Raw genomic sequence first — 22,031 nt, 5'->3', positions numbered from 1 at the left:
AAGGAACCAGGAATACAAGGAAGTGAAAGTGTGCTCTGTCTTGCAGGTGAAAGGAACCAGGAATACAAGGAACTGAAAGTGTGCTCTGTCTTGCAGGTGAAAGGAACCAGGAATACAAGGAACTGAAAGTGTGCTCTGTCTTGCAGGTGAAAGGAACCAGGAATACAAGGAACTGAAAGTGTGCTCTGTCTTGCAGGTGAAAGGAACCAGAAATACAAGGAACTGAAGAAGAGAGAGGAAAGCATGGATGGTAAGTCGGTTTGAATAATCTTCATTTTGTTCAGCAGTACAACTGATTACAATCCATGCAAACAAAGGCAAGAGAGCATCAACAAGCTTGAAGCTTACACTGTGCTCATACTCTGCACGTCAGTTTTACCATGACAGCCGATGAACCATATTATCATTTGACAGTTGATGACCCATATTATCATTTATAACATATAACTTATTTATAAACAGCAAATGGAGAAATAAAACGAATGAATAAGCAAATGGAGAAATAAAACAAATCAATAAACAAATAAGTAAGATTATGCCACTGTCGACATCAGCCTGAAATTTAATTTACATGGATGGCAAGTTCTGCATGGAGTGACCTTTTTCTTTTGTTCGTTTGACTGGTTTCAAAAAAATTGTGATTGGGATTTCAATAAAAAAATGAAAGTGGAATGACATCTTGACAGTTTTATCCACTTTACATAGCTGATGAAGGTGATTGGTTGATAACGTTTGGAGGATGGTAGGTGTGGGGGGGGGGGGGGAGGGGGGGGGGGGCGAGATTGTGGTACTGGTCGTTTATTTATGTGCAGGCAAACCTGAGTAATAGACGTTGATTTTTCAATGTCTTCTGTTCCGCAGAATTCTTGAACACCTTTGAAGAAAACAAAGCTCAGGAAATGGTGAGTTGAATAGTTTGTCAGTGAGGGTATGTTATGACCAAAAATGAGTGTGTGTGTACTCGTGTGTTGGGGGGGGGGGGGATGTGCATGTGTGTGTGTGTATATGTGTGTCTGAGAGTTTGGATATAGCATGGTGATATATTAACAGCTCAGTAGATGTGACTGAATTGCAAGGGCAGCTTTTCCTTTTTTTTTTTTTTTTTTTTCTCAGCATAGAGCATAGCAAAATGATGTCAGCAGAGAAGCAAATGACAAGAGTTTGAAGTATATATGACTCATCTTTTAAGTGTGGCTGTGGTGTGGCTTTTCTGAATCTGTCCACGCACTTGGACACCTCCTTCAAACTGAAACTGAAACAGGCTTTTACATACAGACCTAATGCACTGTTCAGGCCTTGAAACTGAAACAACAGACTTTTACATACAGACCTAATGCACTGTTCAGGCCTTGAAACTGAAACAGACTTTTACATATAGACCTAATGCACTGTTCAGGCCTTGAAACTGAAACAACAGACTTTTACATATAGACCTAATGCACTGTTCAGGCCTTGAAACTGAAACAAGAGACTTTTACATACAGACCTAATGCACTGTTCAGGCCTTGAAACTGAAACAGACTTTTACATATAGACCTAATGCACTGTTCAGGCCTTGAAACTGAAACAGACTTTTACATACAGACCTAATGCACTGTTCAGGCCTTGAAACTGAAACAGACTTTTACATATAGACCTAATGCACTGTTCAGGCCTTGAAACTGAAACAGACTTTTACATACAGACCTAATGCACTGTTGAGGCCTTGAAACTGAAACAACAGACTTTTACATACAGACCTAATGCACTGTTGAGGCCTTGAAACTGAAACAACAGACTTTTACATACAGACCTAATGCACTGTTGAGGCCTTGAAACTGAAACAGACTTTTACATATAGACCTAATGCACTGTTCAGGCCTTGAAACTGAAACAACAGACTTTTACATACAGACCTAATGCACTGTTGAGGCCTTGAAACTGAAACAGACTTTTACATATAGACCTAATGCACTGTTCAGGCCTTGAAACTGAAACAGACTTTTACATATAGACCTAATGCACTGTTGAGGCCTTGAAACTGAAACAGACTTTTACATATAGACCTAATGCACTGTTGAGGCCTTGAAACTGAAACAGACTTTTACATATAGACCTAATGCACTGTTGAGGCCTTGAAACTGAAACAGACTTTTACATATAGACCTAATGCACTGTTGAGGCCTTGAAACTGAAACAGACTTTTACATATAGACCTAATGCACTGTTGAGGCCTTGAAACTGAAACAGACTTTTACATATAGACCTAATGCACTGTTGAGGCCTTGAAACTGAAACAGACTTTTACATATAGACCTAATGCACTGTTCAGGCCTTGAAACTGAAACAACAGACTTTTACATACAGACCTAATGCACTGTTCAGGCCTTGAAACTGAAACAACAGACTTTTACATACAGACCTAATGCACTGTTCAGGCCTTGAAACTGAAACAACAGACTTTTACATACAGACCTAATGCACTGTTGAGGCCTTGAAACTGAAACAACAGACTTTTACATACAGACCTAATGCACTGTTCAGGCCTTGAAACTGAAACTTCTTTCTTCTTGTTTGTTTGTGGACTGTGACTGCTTTGTGGGCTGTGACTGACTGCTTTGTGGGCTGTGACTGTGACTGCTTTGTGGGCTGTGACTGCTTTGTGGTCTGTGACTGACTGCTTTGTGGGCTGTGACTGTGACTCCTTTGTGGGCTGTGACTGTGACTGCTTTGTGGACTGTGACTGTGACTCCTTTGTGGACTGTGACTGCTTTGTGGACTGTGACTGACTGCTTTGTGGTCTGTGACTGCTTTGTGGACTGTGACTGTGACTCCTTTGTGGACTGTGACTGCTTTGTGGGCTGTGACTGTGACTCCTTTGTGGACTGTGACTGACTGCTTTGTGGGCTGTGACTGTGACTGCTTTGTGGGCTGTGACTGACTGCTTTGTGGACTGTGACTGACTGCTTTGTGGGCTGTGACTGTGACTGCTTTGTGGGCTGTGACTGTGACTGCTTTGTGGGCTGTGACTGCTTTGTGGGCTGTGACTGCTTTGTGGGCTGTGACTGTGACTGCTTTGTGGGCTGTGACTGTGACTGCTTTGTGGGCTGTGACTGCTTTGTGGGCTGTGACTGTGACTGCTTTGTGGACTGTGACTGCTTTGTGGGCTGTGACTGACTGCTTTGTGGGCTGTGACTGTGACTGCTTTGTGGGCTGTGACTGTGACTGCTTTGTGGGCTGTGACTGCTTTGTGGGCTGTGACTGCTTTGTGGGCTGTGACTCCTTTGTGGGCTGTGACTGTGACTCCTTTGTGGGCTGACTGCTTTGTGGGCTGTGACTGTGACTGCTTTGTGGGCTGTGACTGTGACTGCTTTGTGGGCTGTGACTGTGACTGCTTTGTGGGCTGTGACTGACTGCTTTGTGGGCTGTGACTGTGACTGCTTTGTGGGCTGTGACTGCTTTGTGGGCTGTGACTGACTCCTTTGTGGGCTGTGACTGACTACTTTGCGGGCTGTGACTGTGACTCCTTTGTGGGCTGTGACTGCTTTGTGGGCTGTGACTGCTTTGTGGGCTGTGACTACTTTGCGGGCTGTGACTGTGACTCCTTTGTGGACTGTGACTGTGACTGCTTTGTGGGCTGTGACTGTGACTGCTTTGTGGACTGTGACTGTGACTGCTTTGTGGACTGTGACTGTGACTGCTTTGTGGACTGTGACTGACTGCTTTGTGGGCTGTGACTGTGACTGCTTTGTGGACTGTGACTGACTGCTTTGGTGACTGTGACTGTGACTGCTTTGTGGGCTGTGACTGTGACTCCTTTGTGGACTGTGACTGTGACTGCTTTGTGGGCTGTGACTGTGATTGCTTTGTGGACTGTGACTGTGACTGCTTTGTGGGCTGTGACTGTGACTGCTTTGTGGACTGTGACTGCTTTGTGGGCTGTGACTGACTGCTTTGTGGGCTGTGACTGACTGCTTTGTGGGCTGTGACTGACTGCTTTGTGGGCTGTGACTGTGACTGCTTTGTGGGCTGTGACTGCTTTGACTGCTTTGTGGGCTGTGACTGCTTTGGTGACTGTGACTGTGACTGCTTTGTGGGCTGTGACTGACTGCTTTGTGGGCTGTGACTGCTTTGTGGGCTGTGACTGACTGCTTTGTGGGCTGTGACTGACTGCTTTGTGGGCTGTGACTGACTGCTTTGTGGGCTGTGACTGTGACTGCTTTGTGGACTGTGACTGCTTTGTGGGCTGTGACTGTGACTGCTTTGTGGGCTGTGACTGCTTTGTGGGCTGTGACTGCTTTGTGGGCTGTGACTGACTGCTTTGTGGGCTGTGACTCCTTTGTGGGCTGTGACTGACTGCTTTGTGGGCTGTGACTGACTGCTTTGTGGGCTGTGACTGCTTTGTGGGCTGTGACTGACTGCTTTGTGGGCTGTGACTCCTTTGTGGGCTGTGACTGACTCCTTTGTGGGCTGTGACTGACTGCTTTGTGGGCTGTGACTCCTTTGTGGGCTGTGACTGACTGCTTTGTGGGCTGTGACTGCTTTGTGGGCTGTGACTGACTGCTTTGTGGGCTGTGACTCCTTTGTGGGCTGTGACTGACTGCTTTGTGGGCTGTGACTGACTGCTTTGTGGGCTGTGACTCCTTTGTGGGCTGTGACTGTGACTGCTTTGTGGTCTGTGACTCCTTTGTGGGCTGTGACTGACTGCTTTGTGGGCTGTGACTGCTTTGTGGGCTGTGACTGACTGCTTTGTGGGCTGTGACTGCTTTGTGGGCTGTGACTGTGACTGCTTTATGGGCTGTGACTGTGACTGCTTTGTGGGCTGTGACTGTGACTCCTTTGTGGACTGTGACTCCTTTGTGGACTGTGACTGCTTTGTGGGCTGTGACTGTGACTGCTTTGTGGGCTGTGACTGACTGCTTTGTGGGCTGTGACTGACTGCTTTGTGGTCTGTGACTGTGACTGCTTTGTGGGCTGTGACTGTGACTGCTTTGTGGACTGTGACTGACTGCTTTGTGGGCTGTGACTGTGACTCCTTTGTGGACTGTGACTCCTTTGTGGGCTGTGACTGCTTTGTGGGCTGTGACTGACTGCTTTGTGGGCTGTGACTGTGACTCCTTTGTGGACTGTGACTGCTTTGTGGGCTGTGACTGTGACTGCTTTGTGGGCTGTGACTGACTGCTTTGTGGGCTGTGACTGTGACTGCTTTGTGGGCTGTGACTGTGACTGCTTTGTGGGCTGTGACTGACTGCTTTGTGGGCTGTGACTGTGACTGCTTTGTGGGCTGTGACTGCTTTGGTGACTGTGACTGTGACTGCTTTGTGGGCTGTGACTGACTGCTTTGTGGACTGTGACTGTGACTGCTTTGTGGACTGTGACTGTGACTGCTTTGTGGGCTGTGACTGACTGCTTTGTGGGCTGTGACTGTGACTGCTTTGTGGGCTGTGACTGTGACTGCTTTGTGGGCTGTGACTGTGACTGCTTTGTGGGCTGTGACTGTGACTGCTTTGTGGGCTGTGACTGTGACTGCTTTGTGGGCTGTGACTGACTGCTTTGTGGACTGTGACTGTGACTGCTTTGTGGGCTGTGACTGTGACTGCTTTGTGGGCTGTGACTGACTGCTTTGTGGACTGTGACTGTGACTGCTTTGTGGACTGTGACTGTGACTGCTTTGTGGGCTGTGACTGACTGCTTTGTGGGCTGTGACTGACTGCTTTGTGGGCTGTGACTGTGACTGCTTTGTGGGCTGTGACTGTGACTGCTTTGTGGGCTGTGACTGTGACTGCTTTGTGGGCTGTGACTGCTTTGACTGCTTTGTGGGCTGTGACTGCTTTGGTGACTGTGACTGTGACTGCTTTGTGGGCTGTGACTGTGACTGCTTTGTGGGCTGTGACTGCTTTGTGGGCTGTGACTGTGACTGCTTTGTGGGCTGTGACTGTGACTGCTTTGTGGGCTGTGACTGTGACTGCTTTGTGGACTGTGACTGTGACTGCTTTGTGGGCTGTGACTGTGACTGCTTTGTGGGCTGTGACTGTGACTGCTTTGTGGGCTGTGACTGCCACATTCACTTGAATACACGAATAGGTGTTTACGTGTATGACCATTTTGACCCCTGCCAAGTAGGCGGTTATAGTTATTTGCCAGGTTTCGGTTGTTGTTGTTTTTTTGATGGGGTGGCAATTGAAACTAATTCAGTCCCACTGTACAGAGAGAGAGAGAGGGCCATATTGTGTTTGTGGTAAACAGATCACAGGAAATCATATTTTGTTTCAGTGTCAAACGATTGTTAGGTTACTTCCGAAGTCATGTAAAGTTAGAACATTTACAGAGCAAAACATAAAAGAAATAATATCCAACAAATTACTGTTGACTGAAATTGCGGAATCCCTTTTACATTGTCCAGCAGGAGTGTTTCTATGATGCGATCTTTTGATATTGAATTTCATTAATCTTTTTTATTGGTGTTTATGTTGTTAATTGCCATTACACAGATATTTACAAATTGTTGATTCCAGTGTTCTAGTTTATCCCCCTTTTTTTTTTTCCCTTGATATCCCCCTTTAACCACAATCTCCAACCCCAAATCACACACACACACACACACACACACACACACACACACACACACGACACGTCTGTGTCACTCAAAGTGAAAAGACGTTAATGAAAGAAAGAGGGCCATAGGATCAGAGCTCGTTGGTTTTTTTGCCGCAGTGAAGATGGTTTACACCAGTTACGCTGAATGCTTTAAGACATGGATGGCTGCAAATCTTTTGGCTGTAGAAGTGGAAACAAGATAGCAAACCTTCAGTCTTGTTGGAATTTGTGATTTGATCTGTGTGTGTTTATGACAAATGTATAAAAATTAAAAAAAAAGAAGAAGAAAATATGAATGAAAAAACTGAAATTCTGCAGCATGTTGTTGGATGCCATTGCCAACTTCTCTGCCATGTCCCATTATTATTCTGTGTATGATATGTTTACTCTGCTCTATTTCCTTTAAGTTTTATTTGCTTATCTTTATTCATATTTAATTTGGTATTTATACAATCTACATCATGGAGCATAAATTGTATAAAATAAGCATGTGTTTATTCGTGAGTCAGTGTTCTTATTGAAACTTTAGAGCATGGTCAAAGTTTGTGTTATTCCGTGAACGTGCTGCCTACACCTTCTGTTTTTTTTGTGGCCATTTTAGCAGCAATGGTATTGACAGTATCTCTTTTCAGAGATAACACCGCTTTCCTGTATCCTGTATCTTGTACCCTGTATTTTTTCCTGTTTTGGCATGCTCTCATATTTGCGTCTCTGCTGCAGAGGAAGATTGCGGAAGTGGAGGGCAACATAACGGCTCTGCTGTCAAACATCAGCCAAGTAAGTGATTGCGGTTGTGGAGTTTTCTCCCACACACGTAGCGCCTCTGCCTGCTTTCCAATGCATTGTAATGAATCATTTTGTTTGACGTTCCAGACATTGAAAAAATTGACAACAAAAGCTGCTTGAAAAAGTTATGTGAAAAGCATCTGCTTCTGTGAAACATGTCATGAACATTTATATTGGTCAAGTTTGATGTTGTTCAATTCAATCTAAGTAAAATGAACAAGTAGAAAAATAGATTATTTTTTTAAATGTAGTGTTGTGATTACTTATATACATCAGAGTGCGTGTGTGTGTATTATCAAGTTTGATATTGCTCAGCTCTACCTTGGTGGAATTTATAAGTAGATCCCCCCCTGCTCAAACCAAAACGTATGGCCAAGGCAGTTTTTCATACCAAGCCCCCATTCCTTGGAAATCAACTTCCTCAGCCTCTCCGTCACTCACCTTCACAGCAATCTTTCAAATCCAGTCTGAAGACCCACCGTTCCCCCCTCCTGATTAATTCTCAACACCTCATCCCTTTCCAGTGTGAACTTAAGTGACTATTCTTGAGTGAGTGAATTTTAATACTTTCAGAATTTGTTGGTTGTACTTTTGATTATGTACTATTTATGATTATGTGCTATGACGTGTATGTGTGTGTGTGTGTGTGTGTGTGTGCATGTGCTTGTGTGTATTGTTGGTGTGTGTGTGTCGGGAGGGGGAGGGGGGATGAATAATTTTTGATAATTTTTGTATCTTGTCTTCAATTCTCCCTTTCTGATATTTACATATGTGTTCTATTTGTAAACGCCTAGGGCTTATTTTCAAGATTAGGCGTAAATGCTCATAATAATGATAATGATGATAATAGATAAATAAGTGTAGTGTTGAAATTACTTATACAAAAATTTAACCCCTAGACTGCTGAATTGTGGTGAAATGAGATCATTGCAGGGTGAGTTTGAAGTGCAGTTACCGCCTTCTGTGTACTTAACAATGGTGTAATTGGTTTGAACGACAACAACAAAAGGTGAGGAAAAAGTCCAAATATAGAATAATGACTGACGTCCTGACCTGTACGCTCTGTCTTATCTCCATGGGGTGACAGCCCTCCACTGACATCCTGACCTGTAAGCTCTGTCTTATCTCCATGAGGTGACAGCCCTTCACTGACATCCTGACCTGTAAGCTCTGTCTTATCTCAGTGAGGTGACAGCCCTTCACTGACATCCTGACCTGTAAGTTCTGTCTTATCTCCATGAGGTGACAGCCCTTCACTGACATCCTGACCTGTAAGCTCTGTCTTATCTCAGTGAGGTGACAGCCCTTCACTGACATCCTGACCTGTAAGCTCTGTCTTATCTCAGTGAGGTGACAGCCCTTCACTGACATCCTGACCTGTAAGCTCTGTCTTATCTCCATGAGGTGACAGCCCTTCACTGACATCCTGACCTGTAAACTCTGTCTTATCTCCATGAGGTGACAGCCCTTCACTGACATCCTGACCTGTAAGCTCTGTCTTATCTCCATGAGGTGACAGCCCTTCACTGACATCCTGACCTGTAAGTTCTGTCTTATCTCCATGAGGTGACAGCCCTTCACTGACATCCTGACCTGTAAGCTCTGTCTTATCTCAGTGAGGTGACAGCCCTTCACTGACGTCCTGACCTGTAAGCTCTGTCTTATCTCAGTGAGGTGACAGCCCTTCACTGACATCCTGACCTGTAAGTTCTGTCTTATCTCCATGAGGTGACAGCCCTTCACTGACATCCTGACCTGTAAGTTCTGTCTTATCTCCATGAGGTGACAGCCCTTCACTGACAAGCATACTCATGAGCAGCAGTTGTCAAGGGTTTAAAACAATAAGTTTCAAATGTTGACGATGTTTGTTGTTGTTTTTTTCACAGAACATGGGTCGTTTCACCAACCTGCCAACCCCAAAAGATCTGATGTCCATGAAGGAAGACCTGGAGTTCAAAGCGGACGAGATGAAGAAGTCAGAAATGACCACCATTGAACTAGCTGCACGTCAGTTCACATGTTTTTTGTTTTTTTTTCTTGACTTTTCTTCACTTCTTAGCATAAAAAGGTTAACGGTCCCATAGTCTTTTATGGCCATAGGGTCAGTGAATTCGTTTTGGTGTCATATACTGTACCGTGTCAAACTGATGCAAACCAGGCCTGGTAAATTCGTTTTGGTGTCATATACTGTACCATGTCAAACTGATGCAAACCAGGCCTATCTGTTTGCTCTTCTCGGCCAAAAATTTTCACGGCAACTCCTTGATACGACATCTCGCGATTAGACCTCCGTCTGCTAGCCAGTAAAATGCCAGTTTCGGGCAGGAGGTAAACAGTCATTCTCAGTGGCCGTCATTTTTCAGATAAGTGACATTATCGCTTTGCTCTGTCTTTGCCAAACTTTTATGCATTAGAAATGTTATTTTCATGCATGTTTACTGTTTGTTGCGGCTTTCCAGAACGTTTTCGTCTAGGGATTCATATATCTTACATTAAAACTGGTATCTATAGGGTTGGGCATAGGAAGACAGGGCCTAACCCTCTCCATCCGCCATTTTAACTTTCCCCATCCGAAGTCAGGTACTTGTTGACATCTGGGTGGAGTGAGGAACATTGGCAGTGCCAAGGGCACAGAACCTTGCTGAAACAGGGCCTGGAACCCTGATCAGGGCATCACAAGTCCAACAGCTAATCAATTCTGCCATGGTGCCCCTTAAGTCTTCACTGATTCTTCTGCTTTATACAGATACAGAGTACTTTATTATCTCAAGAAAGAGAAATTAACCCCTGAACATTGTCATGTCTGTAACTTCTCGGTGTTTTAACTCACTCAGTACGGCCAGCCCTCTCTTCTCCTCTACACAGACCCCTCGGATGTTCAGTGGGTGTCTGAATGACCCAACCTTTAGCTTCCGTCGTCAGAATTGTGGTATTCTTTGTCAACATTCACCTCTTCGGTATAAGAGCCTTCCTCTTGCAATATTTTGATGATTGTAATTGGGGTGAAACACTGTTAACGTCGTCTCTTTCGCCGTTCATATGGAGAGAGTTAATTGTAGTGGTAAAGCACCTGTTGTAGGCAGCAAATGTTCAAGGATTCGAGTCTTACACTTGTATTTGAGTTGGGTGTGAAAGCACTTTGCCTTGTTTCCGCACAAGATCCAGTGCTGTACAGTTGCATTGTATGTTATCATTATCATTCCAAGCTGTAGAGACAAGCTGGATGTGCATGTAACTTGGGTTTGAAAGCGCTACAGGTTGTTTCCTGCATAGGATTTAGCACCATATAATGCATTTTATGTTATTGTTACTATCATTCTATACTGTTGATGCGTGCGCAAAGACGAGCAGTGCGTGTATGAAGGGTGGGTGCGAAAGCGCTTTGATTTGTTTCATGCTCATGACGGGCGCAATAGCCGAGTGGTTAAAGCGTTGGACTGTCAATCTGAGGGTCCCGGGTTCGAATCACGGTGACGGCGCCTGGTGGGTAAAGGGTGGAGATTTTTACGATCTCCCAGGTCAACATATGTGCAGACCTGCTTAGTGCCTGAACCCCCTTCGTGTGTATATGCAAGCAGAAGATCAAATACGCACGTTAAAGATCCTGTAATCCATGTCAGCGTTCGGTGGGTTATGGAAACAAGAACATACCCAGCATGCACACCCCCGAAAACGGAGTATGGCTGCCTACATGGCGGGGTAAAAACGGTCATACACGTAAAAGCCCACTCGTGTGCATACGAGTGAACGCAGAAGAAGAAGAAGAAGTTTCATGCTCAAGGTTTGGTGCTACATGAATGCATAGCCTCCGTCATTCTGATTCCTTTGAATCTTTTTAATCTGGTCTCAAAAACTCACTTCTTCCCTCAGCAATAAGTTCAGTTGTGGCCAATCAACTTCCTTTGCATGAGCTGTGCTTGACAATGGGTGTATGCATATGTGATACACACATTGATGTGTTCATAACTACATGCATGTATATGAATGTGTATTTGTGTGTGTGTGCGCGTGCACACATCTGTTTATGTATGTTTGTGTTTGTGCATGCCTGTGTGTGTGTATGTGTTGAGGGTAGCTGCTATGTACGTTTGTATGTTAAAATGTATGTATGCATTGTGTGTGTGTTTGTGTGTGTATGTGTGTGTGTGTGTGTTTAGTTTTTGTTGTTGTTTTTTTTTAGTCACATTTTGGTGTGTGTATGTAACATTGATGTAGTGTGTTACGTAAACAAATAGTGTTTTTGTAAAGCACGGAGGGCAGATTTCTGGATAGTGTGCTACATAAGTATCCATTATTATCACTATTGATGCATTTGATGGTATCATGATTATTCTAGTGACGATGATTCCACGTGGTTGATGTTGTGCAGAGCGAGACAAGCTGCAGCAGGACCTGACAAAGATGGACCAGTTTGAGGAGAAGCTGAAGGAGGAGCAGGTGATGTTTTCTCTGTTGGGTTTTTTGTTGTTGTTTTTTTTTTTTTTTTTTTCGTTTTTTAAATAATAATCATAAGCTGTGTACCTATAAGCTGTGTGCTTCCTTTTATTTGTATGTGGATGTATCAGTGCGTGGTGCTCTCTCACCACCACCACCCTCACACCCCCACACACACACACACACACTAATGTGCATATACACATACCGTCCATGTAAAATTATTACAAAACACAGTAGCAGGACCATCTCAGAGCTTATGCACACATTCCTGTTTATCTAATACTCACAGAAAGAGAAAGGCACTAAAAATGAAATATGAATAAAATAAGATATCAAAATAACAATGCTAAAAAAAAACCAATACACCATCATAACACAAATCACAACAAACAATAATCATAGTGTGACAGTGTGTGGTAATATCAATATAAATAAAATAAGATAAATATCAAAATAACGATGCTAACAAAAACTACACACCATCATAACACAAATCACACCAGCAATAATTATAGTGTGACAGTGTGTCTAGCATGTGTCTTTACCTGAAAGCGAATGTCTTAAATAACTTCAGTTGCCAGTGTTGATACTGTGTGTGCAATAGATGATGACGTATCGGTGCGTGTTGCAGGTGGTGCTTCAGCAGAAGATCGGAGACATGGAGAAGGAGCTGGCTGTGTACGGTGACCTGGAGAAACTGCGCTCTGACGCCGAGGACAAGAAGAAGGTGGGTGGTGCTGGTGGTGATGTACAGAAGCGTTCACTTCAGTTTCCACTTTCAAGAAGGCATTGAATTGTGTGCTGTGGAGTGATCTGTATACCGCAACATCACATCTGCTGTAAAAAAAAAAATTTTTTTTTTCAAAGGTGCAGGGGTATTTGTTGAAGAAAATCGTGTGTTGGAGTACTTCAGTGTTGCACAGATTTCCTTATTGGCATTTCCATAATCTTTATTTTATTTTTTTTTTTTTTACAATAGGAATAGTATATTTATATAGTGCTTTCAACTTTTCAAAGCAGTTTACAATAATGTGTCACACACAAACACACATGCACTAAATTCTCAGTTCTGACAATGCCGGTCACAGTCAGAAATATATTAACTCTTTCCATACGAACGGCGAAAGAGACGACATTAACAGCGTTTCACCCCAATTACCATCATCAAAATAGTGCAAGTGGAAGGCTCTTATACTGAAGAGGTGAATGTTGACAAAGAATACCACAATTCTGACGACGGAAGCTAAAGGTTGGGTCATTCAGACACCCATTGGACATCCGAGGGGTCTGTGTAGAGGAGAAGAGAGGACTGGCCGTACTGAGTGAGTTAAGTAGTCGTTTTTAACCTTTTTCAAAAAAAAGGTTTTTAGACACTGAATAGTTTCCCCCCCCCCCCGCCCCCCTCCACCACTCCTCCCTCACACACACACACACACACACACTCCCCCTTGTGCTTCCATTTTTAACCTGACTGAAACGTTATTTTATTATCATTTCTCTTTCACCAGAAACTGATGGACGACAGAGTGACACTGCAGCGCCGACGTGAGAGCTTCAAGAAACGACTGCAGCAGCTGACCTTGAAATATGAGGGGCTGAAATCCCAGCTGAATGAGAATGAAACATACACACAGGTCAGTTGCAGTCGTCCGTTTTCTTCTTCTTCTTCTTCTTCTTCTGCGTTCATGGGCTGCAAATCCCACATCTATCCGTGTGTATGAGTAGGCTTTTACATGTATGACCACTTCTACCCAACCTTGTTGGCAGACATATTTTCAAGGGTGTGCATGCTAAGACTCCAGAGAAGAATCCAGGCCCTGGAAATGAGATGCTTCCGCAAGATCCTGAACATTACATACAAAGACCACATCACAAATGAGGAAGTGAAAAGAAGAGTCCAAAACGCCATTGGCCCATTCAAAGACCTGCTAACCACAGTGAAGGAACGCAAGCTCCGCTGGTATGGACACGTCACACGATCAGACGGCCTAGCCAAGACCATCCTGCAGGGTACCGTACAAGGAAGGAGGAAGAGAGGCAGACAGAGAAAGCGGTGGGAGGACAACCTCAAAGAGTGGACGGGCCTGCCATTTGCCACAACTCAAAGGGCCGCTGAGGACCGAGGCAGGTGGCCGCGAGCTGACCAGGCAGTCATCCATGGTGCCCCAACGACCCACCCACGGGTCAAGGGATAGATGAGATGATGAGGTGCATGCTAAGTGTGTTCTTGTTTCCGTAACCCACTGAGTTACATGATCGTTTTTTATGCCTATTTGACCTTCTGCATTTGTATACCCACAAAGTGGGGGATTCAGGCACTGGCAGGTCTACATGATTATGTATTGACCCAGGAGATAAGGAAAATCTCCATCCTTAGCGCACCAGGTGCTCTGAAACCTGTGATTGACCTGGAGGAAATAAGGGCAAGAATCCGGCGTCCGGCCACTGCACCTGCCAGCCTTCAGTTTACCTTCTGTCGTACATCATCGGTCTTAAAGGACCCACAGTCTTGATTTTTACTTGGTATCTGATTCTGATTACAAGCTACCTCTTCAGAATTCTTTGACTTTGTCAGTAAAGCATGGTCCTACATCTGTACCAGAAAAATTGTTTATTATTTATAAACATAAGAGTAAAAAATTAGAAATGATAAAACTCCAAGTATGTTGTGTTTCCAAGCAGACCCACACTGTCAGACCTACAATGTACAGCAGGGCTTCATTCCTTCAGAAAATGTGGGTGACTAAAGACCCAAAACATACAGTGTGCAAAATGTGTAAGTGACATATGGCAAAGGTTAAGTCTGTGGTACATTCATTGAACTTGTACGATTTTTTTTTTTTTAACTTTGTTTCAGAAGTTGGTTGGGTTTTTTTACTGCATTTTATGATATTCATTTGACAAGCGCAATAGCTGAGTGGTTAAAGAGTTGGACTTTCAATCTTAGGGTCCCGGGTTCAAATCTCGGTAACGGCACCTGGTGGGTAAAGGGTGGAGATTTTTCCAATCTTCCAGGTCAACATACGTGCAGACCTGCTTGTGCCTGAACCCCCCCTTTGTGTGTATACGCAAGCAGAAGATCAAACACGCACATTATAGATCCTGTAATCCATGTCAGAGTTTGGTGGGTTATGGAAACAAGAACATACCCAGCATACACAACCCCAAAAACGGAGTATGGCTGCCTACATGGCGGGGCAAAAACGGTCAAACACATAAAAGCCCACTCATGTACATAGAGTTAATGTGGGAGTTGCAGCCGACGAATGCAGAAGAAGAAGATGAAGATGGTAATCAATTTTTTTTTTTAAGTGGCCAATTTCATCGTATGAAAAACTTCTTGTTGTCATTAAAATGGAAAGTATCAGCTATGTATATGCATATGTTTATGAGCAATGTTCATGTGCATATGCCTTTGTCAGATAAGTTCCACTGGTTTTCCAGAAAGGGAACACACTGACGAACAGTTGTGATGATGTTTCTTTTGGTGACGTTGCAGTTGTCAAACCTTGAGAAGAAGTGGCAGCACCATGAGCAGAACAATTTCTCCATGAAGGAATGTATCCTTTGCTGTCGGCAGTGTGCTTGTGAAGCATACCTGTCATGTGCTTGGGGTGAGTCATGTCAATGTCGTCAGTGTCGGCGGATTCGTGGGGGGCTGTTGTTTGAGGGACGTGGTGGCGGTCTCCACTCTGGGAGGGACGCTCACTCAGTCTGGCTCCGTGACTAAGCTATTATTGTCGTTAGTAGGGGGCTTAGTAGGTGGTGTCCTAAGTACGTAAAATCAGAACAGGCACCACTGAACACCACCGAAGTGACTCAGCAGCAGTGCAGTGTCTCCTCTGGTGTGTGGCCTCCTGGCGACCTAACATCGATGGTTCCCTGTGGACTGCCGACGCTGGAACTGCGACGGACGAACCCGGGTGTGGCCGTGTATGGGGGAATCTAAATGAGCGGCGTGGGAGTAATGCCACTGAAACGGTGCAGATGATGGGGACAGCTTCCCAGTGAGTTACTATAAGGTAGGTTGATGTGTTTACTGCATATAAATATTCAAAGTGGACACTGAATTAACTGGAATGAACATAAAAGAAAAATTGAATCGATTATTTCTTTCAGCCTGTTGTAGACTGGTTCGTGCAGATGTAGAGATCTAACATGTGTTGTGATGTACTTGAAGCGATGGCAACATCTCCTTTACCGCCAAAATAAAAGAATAATCGAGATATAATAAAAGACACAAAAAACATGACTTAAACAGCGTACACTACAATCACATGTATGTATCGCACGAAGAAGAAAACATGCATTGTTCGATCCCGCACGCATGCCATTTTTTTTTCCTAAGCATATTTTATCAATCATATTTGATACAGAGCACTTTTCAACGATTTTTTTAATCTTTTTTTTTTTCTCCTCATGGTTCCTTTACTGGGTAAAGCACGAAGCACAAGTGAGTCTTGAAGGCGTTGCCTCTTTTTTTTTTTTTTTTTTTTTTTTAAACCACAGCAGATGTAGTGTAGTGTATACAGATAAGTCTGCAAGCTTTGACACCTCCTTGAAACTGCGGAAACTCCTTGTCCTTGACGCACACTCAGTCATCTCAGCACGCACAATGGAGTGCGACTACACGCCCATCAGCCGACGCGTCTACTCCTGTTTGGACGACTTCAACAGCAAGCTGCAGAGTCAGATGCAGGGGAAGACCAGCTACTGAGCCAAACTGCGACACGTCAGCCTGTGCATCATCATCCCCATCATTTCTCTGGCTTCATTAACAGTGCTGCTTCTGACGGGGGCTCCCACTTTACAGCGTATTTGCAGATTTCAGCGAAAAGCAGAAATGACATTCAGCAGAAGGGGGGGGGGGGGGGGGGGGGGAATCATCTAGTGGCAGCTGCAAGAGCAACTAAACTGAATAGGTCTTATTTGTTAAGAGTGACAACTGGGAATATTGAGACTGTGAGACACTACTGAAATTTAGAAGGTGAAAACTAAGAAGTGCTGGTTTGTGTCAGTGCCTTTTTCATCCCTGTAGATTAAGATTGGGGGTGCACTGTGTCAATTTTATATTAATGATCATGGCACGAAAGTGCTATAAATGTGCTTCGATTTGCATCAGATTGCACCATTATTAGTGTCAGTTTGATTTTTTTTCCAAATTTAAAAATTTCCTCAGTGGGAGCCCTGTTCAGAGGACCAGGCAGACTGACAGACTTGTCAGATTGGGTGAGAATGTTTCATAAACATATCAGCGATGTGATAAATTTAACAGGTTTGATAAGAATGTTTCCAAAGCATCCACAATGCTTGCGACAGGTATGCTTGTCATTGAAGGGCTGTCACCTACACTGTGATAAGACGGAGCCTTCAGGTCAAGATGTTCGTCACTTTCTTTTTCTTTTTTATCGAGACTTCCTCCTCCTTGGGTTACATTATTTTTGTTCAGCAAAAAGGAGAAAGTGTTCTCTAAGCTCTTTCCACGGTGATCTTATTTCACTGAGGTTCAGCAGATTAGGGGTTTACATTAAAAAAGTTATTCGTTCACTGGTTTGGTTACTAAAATGACATGAAGGCACATACCTAAATTTGAGTCCTCCAAATGTTGACAAAGCATGTCTCAGTAATCTGTGCCCATCTCAGTGGTGAGGATGATTATTTCTGAGTTAAAACTTGTCACCTAAGTGTGTTGGATTCTGCATACAAACATCTCTTCAAACCTCTCTTGTGGAATTTGATCTGCCACCAATTCCGTCCTGTTTTTTTTTTTTGTTTCTGTTGTGATATGATGGTGTCTTGAACATTTTGGTTTTACTGTGGTTCTCAGGCAGGGGATGAATGGTTCTGAAATACATACGTAGAACATTGCAATGGTTGTGTATGTTCTGAAATACATACGTAGAACATTGCAATGGTTGTGTATGTTCTGAAATACATACGTAGAACATTGCAATGGTTGTGTAAGGACCCTCATTTGCAGATGTATTGAATGCGTAAGATGTGTTGGGGAGGGGGGGCTTGGGAGCGGGGAGCATGGTAAAAATGCTATTTATTGTCTTGTGTTCAAAAGGATGAAGGTCATGGAATTAAACAGATGCTTTTGTTCAAGGTTTATGTTTGATTTAACCATGTGTTTTGTCAGTTGAACAAAAAATGCAGTGTTGTCTGCGACACTATTTAAACATAAAGTAATATGCAGGGGTGATAATAAAATCCTTACTGAAATTATCATTTCAGTTTGTCTGAAATCATTGCATTATCTCCACACAACTATGTACAAAAAAATGTTAAATTTCACTTTCCAAATCTTCGTTCAGTCTGATTTTAGACAATGATCAGAGGAACCTCATCATGCCTGACAAGGGTTGTCTAGGCCAGTTTAAAAAAAATAATTTTAAAAACATTGCAGATTGTTACTGGCATTTCAAATTGTATTCACTGCATGTAAACATACGTGTCTTTCTGCTCCACATCTTCAGATTTGCAGCATTTCGCATTGAAAATGGAGTTCGTAAATGTGCATCTTGATGTTCACATTTTGAAATCCGCAACACATAAGCAGTCTTAAGAACTTCGCAGTTGCAGAATGTCATCTTTTATTGCCTTTGTTGCTTCATAGTTGTGCTGACATTAATATAACTCCCCAAAGTTTTTACATAGTTTTGACGCTGCTATTGTTAATGTGTTGACCGGCCCTCTTGACCAAAAGCAAAAGTTCACAGACAGCATCTGCCTGATTGTGCTTTGTGATCTCCAGTGCCTATCTGCAGCAACCCCAAAGAGGGCAAGTACTTGATTACACGACTTAAAGTTAGTTTAATGAAGGAGGTACCGTGATAATTGGATATGGTTTTGACTTATGATCCAGTGCTCACCAAAGATAAAAGTTTGAGGCCCCTATTCAGCTTGGTGCTGTGTCCCTGGGAAAGACACCTATACTTGGCTTTTGCTCATTCCACTCAGGTGTGAATAGGGAAGGTTAAAAATGTCAGGAAAGAATATATATGGTTTGCACCTGACCTTCCCATGCCAAGCCCTAGACACAGAGGATATGAATTCACTTCCACGATGGTGGTAAAATGGACGTTTGTGATCTTGGCTTAACCCATAACTTTTTTGTCTTGTTGATCCATCAAAACAACTGCCTTTCTCCCACCTTCACACCGAAAGGAGGAGTTTGTATTATACTCCATGTTTGGTGATACATATACTTACCATGTCAAACTGATGCAAACTAGGCCTATGGGTTTGCTCTGCTTGGCCAAATTTCGCGCGGCTAACAGTGAAAAGACGCCCCTCTTTGCCTGGCCCGCTCTTAGCCAATCAAACACCTCTAACAGCTATAAGCGCTGAATCATTCCGTGGCCATGAAAGAAAATGCCCCATGAGAACCACGGCGGAGACGCGGGGACGGACGGGCGGGCATTCGAGTTTGACATGGTAAGTATATATATCACCAAACATGGAGTATAATACAAACTCCTCCTTTTGGTGTCATATACTGTACCATGTCAAACTGATGCAGAATTTAAAGCAAATGGAGGAGGGCAACGCCTACTGGTTCGTATGGGGAGCCCTTGTAACCGAGACGGCAGTGTTAGCCACGACAAAGGAAATCCCCTTGGAATCGTCAGCCCTGGTCATACGGAAATCCCGGAGGTAGAAGTTGATGAAGGGATTCTCAGACCGCCAGAAGGCTGCCTCCAAGACATGCTGCAGTGGCACCGACTGCTGGAAAGCGGCTGAAGTAGCTATGGCCCGCACTTCGTGTGTTCTGGGATTAAGACAACTGATATCCTTGTGTGCATGAGAGTAGGCTGTACGAATAACTTGGGAAACCCAGCGGGAAATGGTGCCTGCAGCGATGTCTTTCTTGTAATTCTCATTGAGGGAGATGAGAAGGCGCCTCTGAGAAGAACGCCTATGGCGAGACCTATCCCAATAGTATTTGAGACACCGAACAGGGCAGAGATGCCTATCCTCATCATCTTGGGTAAGAATATCAGACAAAGGTCTGACCCTGAGAGAGGGGGAAGGGACCTCGGGGTCTTGGTTCTTAGCCAGAAACTCTGGAAGGAAACGAAGAGTGATGGAACCATCTCTGTGGAATGCTAGATCTTGTGGCATTCCACTAAGACCATGAATCTCGCTTCTATGACGGCCAATGGCCAGCAACAGAAGGAAAGTGGTCTTGAGAGTGAGCAGGTCAAAAGGAATAGTCCCCAATGGCTCAAAGGGCTATTTTCGAATGAAATCCAGCACCAGGAACAAGTCCCAGAGGGGCACTCTTCTGGGATTCCTGGCTTCCTTCAGAGAGGCGCCCCTAGCCACCTCTCTGAGCAGGAAATCAGCTTTAAAAGCGGAACCACCTAGCTGTTTGATAGTGGTACAGATGGCAGACCTGTACCCTCGCACAGAACTAGCCGACAGGTTGAGAACCGAGGAGCAGTGAGCCAGAAAGTTGGCCAGCTGCATGCTCGTAGGGTTAGTAGGGGGAATGTTCTGAGCTGCACACCAACACAGCCATTTCTTCCAGCGAAAGTCATACAAAGTCTCTGTTCCCTCCCTCCTGGCTTTGGAGACTATGGAGAGGAGGTCAGAGGAGGCACCCCCCTGGGTCAGCGCAGCCGACACAGAGGCTGACCGAGGGGTGGAAGACTTCAATGGTGATGCTGATAGTTCCGACCGCACAGCAGCCACACGTGCAGGTGGAGCAGTTGAGGATTGGAGTGAGGAATGCCCGAACGAGGCTGCCTCAGCAGATGAGGTTTTGTTTCCAGTTCCAGGGGTGGAACGTGTCAGGGACTGAAGGACCGGAAACCAGGGCTGGGCTGGCCATTTCGGCGCAATGAGGATCAGCTGCGGGCGTTCCAACCTGGCTTTGCGTATCACCTTGGACAGGATTGGAAAGGGAGGAAACGCGTAGGCAATCAGACTGCTCCAGTCTAGAGAGAAGAGCATCCACTGCCCATGCTTCTGGGTCGGCAACCGGAGAGACGTAAGTGGGAAGTCTCTTGTTGAACCTTGTCGCAAAAAGGTCCACCATCGGCCGGAACCACTGTTCCTCACTCTGAACTCCCTGTATGTTGTAAATAGAAAAAAAAGGGACAGACATCAAGTACTTAAAAAGGAATTTTTTCCCCTAAAATTACGTTTATCCAACATACCATGACCCACGAGTGCAGACTCCTCCAGGGAGTCTGATTCCTGTCCTGTGCAAACTACTACCTACCTATGCGGAAAAAACTAAAGTAGCTACGGCCAATAACCTCCCGGAAGTAGGTTACCCCCCCCCCCCCCCCCCTCTGTATCCCTGACTAGCTTCCTCTTTTGACGGCAATCCATTCATTTCTACACAAGCACAGTTCACGCCACCCCACTCCCCTCCAGTTTAGCCACCTCATTCTCCCCCCAACACCTCTCTCATTTTGCACTGTCAACCAGGAATGGGGATGGGATGGGATTGGATAAACAAAGTGCTTGCTCTCTCACATAAATCTGCATCCTTTCAGTGGCATGACTCCCATGCAGCTCATTCCCAGAAACCCATACACAGCCACACTCCACAACACCCTGCACTGTTGCTGATCACTTGGTGTAAAGCACTGCCTGTTCTGATTCAACATTTATACTCCCCTACTGACTTCCCAGGGTGTCCCCTCCGGAGAGAAGATGCACAGACAGCCTCAACACATACTGTGACATGGATTCACTAAAGCACAAAAACAGACTCCAAGATGAATTAAACCAAGGTCATCATTAAAGCAGGGCACTCGAGGCCACAAATATATGGGACATCTTTTACTTCACAACTGCTGAAGAAGGATGATGACGACTGTATGACAAGGCTAATTCTTTTGATGCTTCCTTTCATAATATATCCTGGTGTCAAACAGGCCTGAAACAGGCATCAGACTTTGTTTTTTGATTTAACATGACCTAACTCTCCCACCAATTGGTTGTTAATGAAGGTGGCAGAACGGTTGATGAAGATGCTCATATGCCAATAGACTCCATGAGGATCTGGGTTGGTATTCCACTCTCGCCCTTTCTTTGGAAAATCAATCTGAGCACTCATCCAGTCATTCGGATGAAACAATAAACCAAGGTCCCCTGTGCAGCACACACTTGACGCACTGAAAAAGAACCCTTGACAAGAGCGTTGTCCTCTGGCTAAATTCTGTAGAAGAAATCCACTTTGATAGATACAGATACGTACACAAGCACTCAAG

The 22,031-nt window shown here is 44.4% G+C and overlaps 1 protein-coding gene across 1 annotated transcript in view; it reads left to right on the top strand.

Annotated features, from left to right (window-relative positions):
* LOC143280186 (intraflagellar transport protein 74 homolog) overlaps window positions 1-16,675 on the top strand; it is a 40,903-nt gene extending 24,228 nt beyond the window's left edge. Inside the window, exons 16-24 of the mRNA XM_076584788.1 lie at window positions 197-250; window positions 862-902; window positions 7,297-7,353; window positions 9,249-9,369; window positions 11,732-11,799; window positions 12,431-12,526; window positions 13,308-13,433; window positions 15,299-15,359; window positions 16,398-16,675. Of these exons, the coding sequence (XP_076440903.1) occupies window positions 197-250; window positions 862-902; window positions 7,297-7,353; window positions 9,249-9,369; window positions 11,732-11,799; window positions 12,431-12,526; window positions 13,308-13,433; window positions 15,299-15,359; window positions 16,398-16,516 (743 nt within the window). The 3' untranslated portion in view covers window positions 16,517-16,675. The remainder of the gene's footprint in view (window positions 1-196; window positions 251-861; window positions 903-7,296; window positions 7,354-9,248; window positions 9,370-11,731; window positions 11,800-12,430; window positions 12,527-13,307; window positions 13,434-15,298; window positions 15,360-16,397) is intronic.
* Window positions 16,676-22,031: the final 5,356 nt, after the last annotated feature.

This window comes from Babylonia areolata, chromosome 3, assembly GCF_041734735.1.
Source record: "Babylonia areolata isolate BAREFJ2019XMU chromosome 3, ASM4173473v1, whole genome shotgun sequence".
Lineage (NCBI taxonomy): Eukaryota > Metazoa > Mollusca > Gastropoda > Neogastropoda > Buccinidae > Babylonia > Babylonia areolata.
This window is presented reverse-complemented; position numbering and strand designations above follow the sequence as displayed.